The sequence below is a fragment of the Scardinius erythrophthalmus genome (genome assembly GCF_964197995.2).
Source record: "Scardinius erythrophthalmus genome assembly, chromosome: 13".
Lineage (NCBI taxonomy): Eukaryota > Metazoa > Chordata > Actinopteri > Cypriniformes > Leuciscidae > Scardinius > Scardinius erythrophthalmus.
Window position 1 is genome coordinate 12,494,049 of NC_138233.1, and position 13,067 is coordinate 12,507,115.

General features: G+C 38.2%; 1 protein-coding gene across 4 annotated transcripts in view; it reads right to left on the reverse strand.

Annotated features, from left to right (window-relative positions):
- atp8a1 (ATPase phospholipid transporting 8A1) overlaps nucleotides 1-9,714 on the reverse strand; it is a 129,541-nt gene extending 119,827 nt beyond the window's left edge. For 2 of the 4 annotated variants that reach the window (XM_081382036.1, XM_081382037.1), the window contains exon 1: nucleotides 9,407-9,714. In XM_081382036.1, the coding sequence (XP_081238162.1) occupies nucleotides 9,407-9,455 (49 nt within the window). In that variant the 5' untranslated portion in view covers nucleotides 9,456-9,714. The remainder of the gene's footprint in view (nucleotides 1-9,406) is intronic. The other 2 variants (XM_081382034.1, XM_081382035.1) reach the window with 1 other exon arrangement.
- Nucleotides 9,715-13,067: the final 3,353 nt, after the last annotated feature.

A 13,067-nucleotide genomic window follows, 5' to 3' on the forward strand; every position in this document is an offset into this window, starting at 1 on the left:
ATTTCAAGGGGAAACACTGTATTTATACAAAGTCTGTTTTTTTCAATAATTAGAAGAAACAATTAAGTCTGTGGGAACGTTCACACAGCAGCAGAATACGGTTGTCAGAATCTTTCATACGGTTACGTTCACGCACAGTTCAGTTATTTACGGGAGTGACAAATGCATTCTATAATATATAATATTCTAGAAGCTGCTCTGCACTGCACAAATGCATGGCTGTGTATTGCAGGTTTTCATGTGGTTGAGTGGTGACGTGGATATAAGAGGGTTTTAGATCCAATCACTGTTCTCCACCTGTCAGCTGCTCCTGTCAGCTGTGTGCTACGCTTACGTCCACACGATATAAACGCTAATGTTGGTAAATAAAGATTTGACAGATTAACTTGTGGCTTGACTGGACTCCTGCTGTGTTAAAAGTAGGGCTGTCAACGTCAACGCATGCGATTAATTTTTGTGCAGTTTAACTATTTAACACATCATCCATTTTTTCTGTCATCCTAAGCTAGCATTATATTTTATGATCACGCTCTTATTCGTGCAAATGCTTTTAAACCATTCAAGTGCGACAAGAGTGTCATGACACACACACACGACGCACAGAAAGACGCACGCCAGTATCTTGCACACAGACAGCGCGCCATAGACTTCTCTTTTGCGCTTGAATGAACAATAACACACAATTATAGCCTATATGCCAAAAAGTCAGTTTTATCGAGTATCCTCACAAAAGCAGTCTTAAATGAGTTAAATAACATCTTAAATGAAAGTAAAGAGTTATGAGAGAATGAGAAACGTGTCAGATACACGTCTCTGTCAGCAGCTGCAGGTCTTAAAGTGACAACAGCCACTTATTCTATCTTTCAGTTAAGTTAATCAAAGAACAAAGGTAACAGAGAAAATTATGCACTGCTCTTGACTAAAGAACTTCTGTAGCTTAAATAAGGATTAATCTATATAAGTTCACTTGAAGCCTAATAAATGTTTTAAATGGGGGGGGGGGTAATTTTCATCCATACATCAGTAGCTGTATTAGGAAAAAGATTCCATTAAACAAGTATTTAAATTATACTGCATGTTGTTTCTACATTAATTTGGAGATTAACTGTGAAATTTTTACATTTTAAAATATATTAAAAAACATATAATAACATTAGTGTTTTTAATTGCGATTAATCACAGAAAAAAAATGTGTGAATGTGTGAATTATTGAAATTGTTGCTCATGTACATTTCACCAGAACCATAATAAACAGACTCTACAGCTCCATTGGCCATTTGGTTAGCAGAAGGGGGCTAAAGCACACTGTAAATGCCAGGTAATCCTGACGGGGTGCCCCAGGAAAAGTGACCTGGCTTAAAGTTAATCGGAGTAGAGGACACCAAGATGCTAAGGCTACTTAATTAGTTAAAGAGACTGTAATTATTTACCCAAGAAACAGGGATGGTGTAATGAGGACATTTGGTACAGCCATGTGCTTTAGTACCAAATCTGTCTTGATGTATTCTGCTCAATATGTGCGGATGAATAGGTTAAAATGTCATGTGTATGAATGTGTGACAAAGTGAATGTGAATGTGTGTGCATGCTTCCAACATGAATAACATAAATAAATCCATATGACCATTTCAAGGCATCTCCCACCATCTGCATCATTCATCTAGCCTGGATTAATATTTAATAGCAAACACTATATAATATGCATTCATGAAGCCACATTCTCATCTTGAGAGAATTTAACTGCTCTATGAACAGAGAGCAGAAAATATGACTACATCAGATAGAAACCGTTGATTATGAGCATCCACAGCTGAATTAACTAGGATCAAGTGGAAATGAAGAATCAACTTCCATATCCATCCTAGACCAGCAAGAGCAAGGCGACTGAATAATGATTAAGACCCAGAATCCCTCTCCCCGCTCACTCTGTTCCCTTGAGGCTGAGCTGAAACTAACTAGGACTGTCTGAGGGAAGGGAGGAGGGGCGGGAAAATGAAGGATTAACATGGTGATCAGTAAAGAGAGAGGAAGAGATTCATGAATGATGAAGCATATTTTCATGCAACATGTGTACAATCCATTCATAAAAATCAATAAAAAAAAACAATAGACAGGATTCTGTGCACACACACAATCCCAACTGACTCTTCAATTCTCATCCAATATTACTTGCTTTTGAACACCCAAAATGTAACCAAATAATGATTACTACTTATAATAAATTTCCAATTACAAATATTTTAAACCACACATAGCCAAACATTTAATCTTAACACAGCCTAATCAGGCAAATAAATCGGTGCCTGCAGAACTAGGCTATATGCTGAAAGCTCTGCAGATTTGCATGTTTAAGATGTAATTCTTCTATTAATTTATGCTTTCAGCTGTCAATAAATGGGTTTAGCATATTTAAATCCATCTCACAGAATTTCCCACAAAATCAGCACAGGAAAATGCCAAATAAATAAACATTAAAAATATTTTTTTTTGCCTACAGTGAAAGTCAATGGGGTCCAAAACAGCAACAAACACTTTCATTGTATAGACCTTATGTAGCCCCGCCCCTTTTCAGCGCTGCGCTCGTTGTCTTTTGACTTCCGGTCTGTATTTTCACAGTGATTTTGCGTGTTTATTAATGAACGTCTCGTTTTAAAATCTTTCCGGTCGACTGACATTTGTTAAGACATCTGCTTTAAACATTACAATCCTCATGATAACTTTCGTTAACTTTACAGTAAGTAAATCCACTTCAAAAGCTAATTACTCCTGGACAGCAATGCCATAGAAATAAACAGAGCAACCACAAATGGAAGTTCAAAGACAATATTCTAAAGATGGCGGCGCCCTCGTTTCTCTGGCGAATAAGGTCTATAGAGAATATATACTACCGTTTAGTGCACTATCCCTTCAAGTACTGAATGCATGTTTCTGCAAGTTAGTCAATGTCTATATTATTTAGAAAGACTAACTGCACATGGCTTGAACCTCTCAAAGTTGCAAACATTTTAACTGCTGAGAAAAGAAAAGCAAGATTTTCTAATTAAAGCTAATGGCAAAAGCACCAACACATCTGTGGCTTACAAAACCTTAACACTGCATCCTCCATAATGATTTGCATGGCCATTAAGCCATTACATTTACATTACATGACAAACCAATAATGTCATCATCACAGTATGTGGCTATTTCAAATATGGTTACATACACAGCTTTCATAACTGTGAGAGTAAATTGTCAATACGCAGTGGCTATTTCAGGCCTCTTGAACGAGGGATCATTAGATGTACTGACAGATCTGACACATCCATCTTCAAATGTGTCAGGGTAAAAATAGCAAACCAGACGCATTGTGAAACACCCTCAGTCTGCTGGGCACAGAAGATGTCTGTCTGACTCTGACACCAACTCTAAACCCATTATCTGCACAAATGATGAACACAGCCTAAAGAGGCCAATAATGATCTGAACAATGCCATTAGGGCTGGAACAAACGATTATTTTTAAATCGATTAATCTATCAATTATTTTTTCCGATTAATTGAATAATCTATCATTTATTTTCCTCTCAGTTATTCTATTGATTTTTTTCTGAATAGTTTATTAATCCTTCAGTTAATTTACAGATTAATAAGAACCAACAATTTACCAATATATAATAACCGTAACTAAAAGATGTATGAACTTTACCCAATAATATTATTTATCATAAAAGGTTTATGCAGTGTAGGCCTAATTAGGAAAGTTGTTTACTATGGCTGCGTTCACAGTCATTTTTGGGGATTTAAGAGCAGCCACTGCTTACAAGTGTGAATCCTGAAATGTTTTGATCAGTCAGTAGATTAAAAGTACAGAAGCTGCTTGAATATGTTCATTCACTGAATGATCAAACAGCTGAAGCCACAACCGCATTCTAACTAACTATATCAGAAACCACAGCGACAGTATCAGACATGTGTCCATAAAATCGTGAAGTTACCACGATTGACATGATCCATAACCAACAACAGTCAGTGTTAAATGCTTTGTAACTGGTTGCAGAGAATACGTTTGAGCCGCGTGCCTCACAGCCACAGGAGCTCGTAAAAAGCAGAACACTGAATGAACGCAGCCGTATTAAGCACAAAATATGGGACTGAAAACCGTATTCTAGTGCTGTGTAAAATTTTACTGTAATAGTCCAAATACTTATGCTGCCGTCTTGTCGTTTTGAGGTAAGAGAGCCCCGGGATGTTTTCTTCTTTTCAGCTGCTCCTGCATAAAAGTTGTGCTGCTATATTTTGCCATTTGAGCTCGGGCTCTATATATTTCTAACAACTGATTTTCAGCATGCCCGGGAGCCGCCATCATTGGGGAACATAAACAATGCGACGAATCGACGTATATCAAGCAAATCGACGAACTAACGTAATCGATTATGTTGACGCGTCATTCCAGCCCTAAATCCCAGGTGCTTTAATATTTCAAACAGGTTGAGTGTGTGTGAATGAGTGTGTCAGTTGTTAAATAACATTACTGTGAGATACAGATAGAGATACAATCACGAGCAGAGACATGAGTCATGACAACAGATTTAACACAGCTCAGCATTACTGTTGCAAGAAAACAGAAAAACAGTGTGTCTGGACACAAACATACTCAACACTAGCAGAAGTATACAGGATAATGGAGGGGGGGGGGTTCATGTTGAAAAACAATAATATCAATGTTAAATGTAGCAATATCCATGAATATCCATGTTTCACACTGTATATGTTAATGTTGTGAGGCCTGAATCCAGTTGTAGCATTTAAAACTATTGATTTTACATTTATTCAGACAAAATAGTGCAACGTTTTAAAACAGTCCTTTTATCACCTTATGAGTATTGGACAAGGAATATACATGTATCCCTTGTTAGAACAGCATGACATAGCCTAAGGCTACATTTACACGTGGCCGGTTATTTTCATAAACGGACATTTCACCCTCTCCGTTTTCAGAAAAGTGTTTGTCTACACACAAACCCGTGTATATGCAGTCAAGAGCATGCCAAACCTGTAGGTGGCAGTGTAACGAGAAGCTCAAGCCCATGTTAGCCAATTAGAATCCCGAAAATATAGGTCGCACCTTTGACACAGTGCAAGTTCTGTCACATACTGTGACGTCGACTGCCTAATACTCAGTTTTTCTCAGTTTACATGCAAACGTGCAAACAAAGTTTTCCAAAATCTCCACTCTGGCCGGAGTTTTTAGAAAGAATCGTTTTCAGAGGCAAATTCTCCGTTTGCGTGTAAACGAGGCACGGTTCTCTGGCACAACCGAAGGGAAATGTCTCAGTTTTTCAAAATAACCATGTACTTGTAAACGGGGCCTAAGTAAGGAAGGGGCGGGCTATCTGTTTGTTCAATCGATGGAAGATGAGGGGATTGTTCTGGGAACTTTTTTGATAGCGCTAATAATTACCGTAACTTCACCTTTAAAAAGCCTGTCTTGTCTAACTACAGGAAAAAAAGTTTCAGCTGCATTGCAGATACTGGGTGGGCTGGACCATAAAATAATTTCTCTGGAAAGGAGTTTGATCAGACTGTAAAAAAAAAAAAAAAAAAGTCAGACTTTTTCTGGAGGTCCCCAGCAGGTCTGCCCACTCCCATCGGTGTGGGCTTCTGTCTGTGATCTTTGCCTATAATCCAAGAATCGTGCCACCTCCGCTTACCAACCACAACGCGGATAAGGCTGCTTTGGCAAACGTCCCAGCCAGGTCTGGCAAGAGCTCTGACATTCCCAAAGCAAAGAGACACATGGAGGCTGAGGAGGAGGTGGTGAAGATGGAGTAGGAGGGAGGGTGAAACAGGGTATGAGCGGATTGGTCCAATGTTTTGCCAAGGTCCCGCCCTGCCCTGCCACGAGCCAGCCTGATGCACTGCAGTGATTACAAAAAGACAACGACAACATGCACACATTGTGCCGCACAGCAAGGTCTGTGGAGAAAGTGAAACCAGAGCAAGCAGCAATAAGAAATGCATTTCAAAACGGGTCTCTTGCTTTCATTCAAACTGGTACTGTGTAGGTCATAGGCCTGATCGGACATGCAGGCTTATTGATCGCTCACTGCTGGGAAATGCTTGCACTGATGAACAAGATACTTTTCAAACACGGTAAATGTGGCAGCAGGAGGCATGACGTTCTCTAAAACCAAGGTTAAAACCAGCCAGCTGCTTTTTAAACTGAAAAATGATGAGAGCTGGTTACTGTCTTACAAATTGCATTTTCACCAGCACTTGTGAAAAAAGTCCAATCAGCCATAGCCGGAGCCTCTTAAATTATTAAAGTAAAGTATATGGCCTCTATTCCAACTGTAGTGATTGCACACGTCTATGACAAATCCAGCATAACAGGATGCATTGCAGAAATGTACACTCTTTCCCAACCTAATTTTCCCCAAGTCAGTGGCACAAGGAAGTGAAATTGTTCAAATGCACCGACATTCCAATCAGTAAACATTATTTCTGGTCAGCCTTTTGACTGCAAATCAAACTCCGATACATGCGAGCAGTCTGGTTGTTGACAAGGGAGGTCACTGGAAGCATGACATTTTATCCAGGATGCAGACAAACAAGCACGAGAGACAGAGACAAGTCTGATCAATAAACATCAGACAAAGAACATTGCCCTTACACACCTATTCAAATCTCTATTCTTCAAAAACAAATTAAACAAATACATGAGAGAAAGTCTCCGCCATACCCAAATACTGCAGGTGAAGCACATCGGGGCAAGCAACTTGCTGATGCTGATTCATATTCCGTCCACTTCAGTCTTTCCCTTTCGAAGTGCGAGACTGCTGTACTGCCTTGCAAGACTGACTAAAACACGAGCCAATAGGATTCGAGCGCGAGCTGTTATGGAGCATTTCATTGGTTAGACAGTAGACCTATTGAATAAACACTCCTCATCAATAAACAAGTCTGTGTTTTTTAACTGAACGAGATTCCAAGCGGCACTAAACGTCACATTCGTGAATTAACAATAAATACAATGCATAGGGTATTTTATGGTAGTTGATAGTTGTCTTTTTATATAGTTAGATTAGAATGGTTGTACCATTTTACTCAAATTATTATAAAGGTTGCATGTGAACGAATCGGTTGAGTGAATAATTTACTCATAAGATACAAAAGCATCACTCGACTCCACCAATTGGTGTAACATAACCTGCAGAAAAGATCACATGAGATTCAAAAGAATCGAATCACTGTGATGTCTCCTTTAAAGGGGTCATATAATGCCATTTTTGTACAAGTTAATATGATTCTTTAGGGTCTAAATGAAAAGTTTGTAATATACTTTAATTAAAAATTCTCATTAGTATTGTAAGAAAACACTCATTTAACCTGGTCAAAAACAGCTCTGTTTTCAGCACGCCGTTTAAGTGCATGTGTCTTTAAATGATAATGAGCTTTGCTCACCCCGCCCCTCTGTTTCTGTGGGACGTTTTGACACAACACATGTGGAGTGTTGCCTTGACAACAGTTGAGGGTATATTTTGGAGAAAGAATGGCAGCGGGAGTCTCTGAGGACACATTTGTGAACGCCGGAATTTTGAACAAGGCACAAGAACACCCGGAACAAGATGACGGCCCCGAAGAAGTTAGAAAATTAATGCTCGAACAGGACGTTTCTGAACGGTTGGTTAACGTAATGTCACTTTGATCTATCTTTGTGTGTACTGGCAGGGTAACGTTAGAGTAGTGAGACACGAACGTTATGCGTTTACTGATGTAGGCCTATACGTTAGTTCATTGACAGATTAATGTTACAGCTAATGGTCATGAAAAACTTTTTTCTGGTAAACGTAGGCTTGTCAGTGATGCGTAACATTATCTATGCAGTGTTAGGTATAACTGTCAGGGCTGAAGCACTAAAAATTTACTGATCTGTTTAAAAAATAACCAGTCTGTGAAACTATGACAGTCATTATGCACATAAACAACACATACTCAAACAGGAGCTAATACCTTTTTCAATGTTCTCGTTTATAAAGCAGTCTGGTGAAAAATAATTCGCGCAAACATGAAAGCATTGACGTTGATCGTGGGGAATATTCCCTTCGAAAACAAAACTCAGCCACTGCGTCTTCAGCGGTTCGGATTTAGATCTTCGGATTTAGTTTGGATTCAAAATGACTGCTGTGTTCGTTATTACATCCATGAACAGTCGCTTAGACGCCATTCTGCTCCAGCGTATCAACAATGGCGGACTATGATGACAGCTCGCTCAGGGCGGGTCTGTGTTGAAACGCTGCTGTCAATTAACAATCGTGGGAGGGGATCCGACCGTGTGACGTCACATGGTCAGGCAGCTCGTATTGAGACGGGAAAACATATAAGGAGATTAAAAAAAAACACTGGATGGATTTTTAGCATTATATGATGGTTGTGTACAGGCACTGCCAACACACATTTCAGTACAATCAACTTGTAAAAGTGCATACCATTATATGACCCCTTTAAGGTTTCAAAACTCAGGAACTAAAAGCCAAAATCCCCACCACCTGTAGGTATAATTTTACCATTTTGCCATTTAAAAGACAAGTGAGATTGACATTTGGGCCCGGTTTCACAGACAGGGCTAAGATTAAGCCAGGATTAGGTCTTCATTCAGTTAGCGCATTTAGGTAACTTTTATAAACGTGGCTTAGACAAAAAATATTACTGGTGTGCATCTTGACACAAAACAATGATACTGACATTTTAAGATGTGTCAGTGCAAGTTGCTTTCAGTTAAAACATTTCAAACATGCATTTTAGTCTGGGACTAGGATTAGGCCTTGTCTGTGAAACCAGGGGTTGATGTTGTGAACATGTGGACTAGGAGAGCATCATCTTCATTGGAGAATTAAGCAGGATCAGGAAGAAAATGGTAACACACAGATAGTAAAAAAAAAAGCAACGCACAACTAATCTGACATGACACACCGTTAAGTTACAAACGAGTACCGGCCCACTTTTTATGACAAACTAAAACACAAATAATATAAGGTTACATAATATAATAACTTTATAATTACACACACGCACTCCTGAACTGCCTGCACATTACCCATTACTTCACCCTATACATGTCAACAAAAACGTTTGTGAATAAAAAATAAAAGCTGATCACAGTCCTAATATTAAATAAACCATATGGGTAAATGTCCCAAGCGACCATTTATGCATCTCACATTCACAAAATGCCGCCACTGCCTTTGAAAGCAATTGTGAAAGAACTTATTTGTAACCTAGAATCACGCAATGAATCCCAATGCAATCTTCAGTAAGTGCTCTCGCAACAGTTGTCGAGCACGAGAAAGATTGTACACATGTCAAGAAACTCAAGATGACAGATACAGATTGAGACAGATCCGCAATAATAAAAACGTGTTTTACCTTCAGCACGGGAACGAAGATCCGACATAGTTCTCTGAACGGGCGGCATCGGTCCACCTGTCAACTAAACGCTTAAAACTCCGCGTTGCGTTTCTCTCTTCACCCGTCTAGGGATTTTAAGCGCCGGTGACAGTAACCAAAGTAGCTTTCCCCCACTCCCGTGGCCGGTAACCATTTATTTAGGGTTATAATTCATGTTGTTGATGAACAGTGGCAGTTCCGCACTCGATAACACGCTCCAGCATCAGCGCGCGGAGCTGAACGCGAAATCTCTCCAGCACGAGCAAGAATCGATAAGCGCTTGAAACACTGAATGTGCGCGAGCTCTGCCGCCTCACAAATTGGACCGTGCCAACTAAGAGCGCAGAGGGGGGTCGAGTCGAAATAACGCATGCAAGCTGGTGGTTCTCACTCTGAAAACCATAAATGTCTTACATAAACGATTTTTATTGAATACAAAGTAAAGTAATGTATCGATATATACAGAATATGATTTGTACCATGCTACATAAAAACGGGAACAAAATACTGTCCCCTAATATGATCTCAGTGTGGAAAGGTCTTCAGGAGATTCCCTGCTGCAGTTACTCTCATTGTTTCGAAGGGGAATTGCAGAGACAATGACAGCCCACTATTTCTTTATTTTAGGCCCTGAAGCAATCACGACTCTGCAATTGCCTCCCATATTACCCTTCAGCCGAAAACATTATGGGTTTGCTGCTGATATGCTGAGGGTTTGCTCTCAACAAGCCACATGTTGATGTGCCGAATTCTCCATTCCTGTTTCTTCCTGTTCCTCAGGCCTACTGGTTTTGATTACCGTTGTTATAAATAAATGAATAAAATAAAATGAATAAATAAAGAACACAACTCAAATGGTTAAATTTTTTAAAAACATAGTTTCTGCCTTTATTATGTCACTGCCTAGATATCTGAATAAGGCATCCACATCCATTGAGTGTTATCTCAATATTTTATTTTATTGCAGACATTTGAATTGATAATACAAGATCTATGAAATTTCAACATACAAATAATAAAAGATAAAATGAACAAATAATTGCCCCTATTTCAAAAGGTTTTTGGGCTTTCTCTCAAGCATCCACCCGCCTGCACAGATTTGGGTCTATTGCTCCTGAGGTTGCCTAGCAACAGTGACAAGATGCCTGCCTCTTTGATTATGTTTGCTGTGGTTTTTATCTTTGAGCACATATCAGTCTAAATAATGACTCATCCTCTCAATAGACACAGACACGCGCTCCCTCATTCACAGACAGATATAAATAGATCAGAAATAATCTGAATTTTGTTGAACACACATGACTGTCCAACCTTGTTCCCACCTTCCATCTGTGCTGATCAAAAATGATCAGAAGAAAATGTTTTATTGTTTCAAAATTTACCTTTTTAAATGAACATTTCACCTTAAAATCCCATTTACTTCCCCTTAAATTTCTCTCATTAATTTTATGTATGACTTAAGAAGACAGAGTACAAGTCATATGAATGATTTGGTTACACTTTATTTCAAGGTGTCATTGTTACAGTGTAATTATATATTTAAGTACTGAGTAATAATAATGAACTAAGGGTAGGATTAGGCTAGGTTTTGGTTGAGGATTAATGTAATTATGCATAATTAACTCTTATTATTATGGTAAGTACATGTAACATATGTAACACTGTAAAATAAAGTGTTACCAATGATTTTATTGTATTTTTATTGTGCTTTGCATGTTTGAGGAAAGGATGACAGAACTGTCATTTTATTGTATTGTCAGAATTGACGTAAAAAACTATTATTAAGACTCCAACTTATTAAGTAAGTTACCTGGTTGCCTTAAACTTTTTAGTTCATTGAAATGAAAAAATAGTGTTAATACAATGGAGATTGGTTTAATAAATAGAAACTCAAATTCTATTATTTTTCTATTCATATCTATCTACCTTTTTTATCTTTATATCTATTATTAGATGGCTAAATTCCATATCCATAAATGCCAATTCTCAGGAAAGAAAGCATGTTTAAAAAATAAAAATGCATTATATAAAAAAAGAAGAAAAAATAAATAAAACACACATACACATTTTGTTTTTTACTGTTAATGCTATATGGTTAATGCACTTGTTATTCAATTAAAAGAAAGGGGGAAAAAACTACCCACAAAAGCAGTTCAACACATTAAATCATCATGACTCATTCATATGTCCTGCATGCACTAAAGTTCAAACCGCACAGTGACATCTTATTCTCCCGTAAACAGGGCCTGGAATCATCTGTGCTCAAAGCAGTGGTCAGAGGCCATCTCTGTGATAAATGAGCCCATGAGCCATCCGAACACTCTCCTGTCAGGCCACACAAGATCTGCACTCACTGCAGGCTATGAGTGTCATCTACACTTATTGACAGTTTCTCAATGCATGGACCATTCAATATTCAATGGAATGCTCATGTATGTATTTATTAATAGCATGTTGATTTTTTTGAGTGAGAATGTCTCTGAGTTGAGAAAGAAATGATACTTTTAAATGGATGGCATCAATATATGAGTTTGAGATGGACTGGACAAGAATAGAACTCATGAAAGTACCAAGAGCAATGCCTGTCAGTCAACAGTCGGGTGTCACCATCTGTCCTAGACAGCGCTGGCAAGCAACCTATCAGCCGATTGAAAGAAAGGCCCCTTGGAATTGATGGATCTTCTAACAATAGCTGAGGATTCTGAGACATTAAAGCCTGGGTGAAAAAAGACTGCATGCCTAACAGATATTGACTGAGGAATCTAATTAGAATTAAAAACACAGTGCATGTTTATTTTGCTCATAAGAATGCAGGGTATGGCGTAAGGTGATTGGGTATTTTATGTTGTCTAGAAGAGACTGTCTGAATAAAATATAGCAAATAAATACATTTTAATTAATAAAGGTACATTCATTAAATTGCTTATGTTGTGCTGGTCAGTAGCTGTAGTCTTGGGGTGCATCTCAATCAGCTCCATATAGCTTCCTAGGTCGTGAACCATATCGTGTACACAAATTCGGGCACTGGTATACCTTAAAGGGTATTAAGGACCCTGGCTCACTAAACATTGGGACAACTGATGACTCTATTTGGCGACATGACAACGTCCTCGTACAACTTCACTAGTCCACTGGTATTTATGAACAACAGCAGACCTGATATGTTTTTGACATTATTTGTTATTATATGATAAATACGTTGCTTGATACGTAGGCTATAAATGCAACATTTTTTAGCCATAGAATAATAAATGTTAGCTAGATTATGTTCATTAACTGTCTAGTGATGTACAGTATGTTTATGCTGAAAAATAATGGTTTGTATTAAAAAAAAAAAAACTATCGAGTGTCACTGGCTGCATCTGAAATCGCATTCTTTCCTACTATAAAGTAGGCTAAAAACAGTGTGTGACAAAAGTCCGAATTCACAGGACTAGTAGGCAAAAAGTACCCGGATGACCTACTTCTTCCAGGGAGATTGTGAAGTGTACATGCGATGGACATCATGAGGCCACGGGAGAGGATTTATAAATTCTACCTGATTTAACATTATAAAAGAGATTTTTATAAAAACATTATAAATTAATATATTTAGGTTGATTTAGTAAACAGTTTATAAAACATTTAAAATTCAGCAACC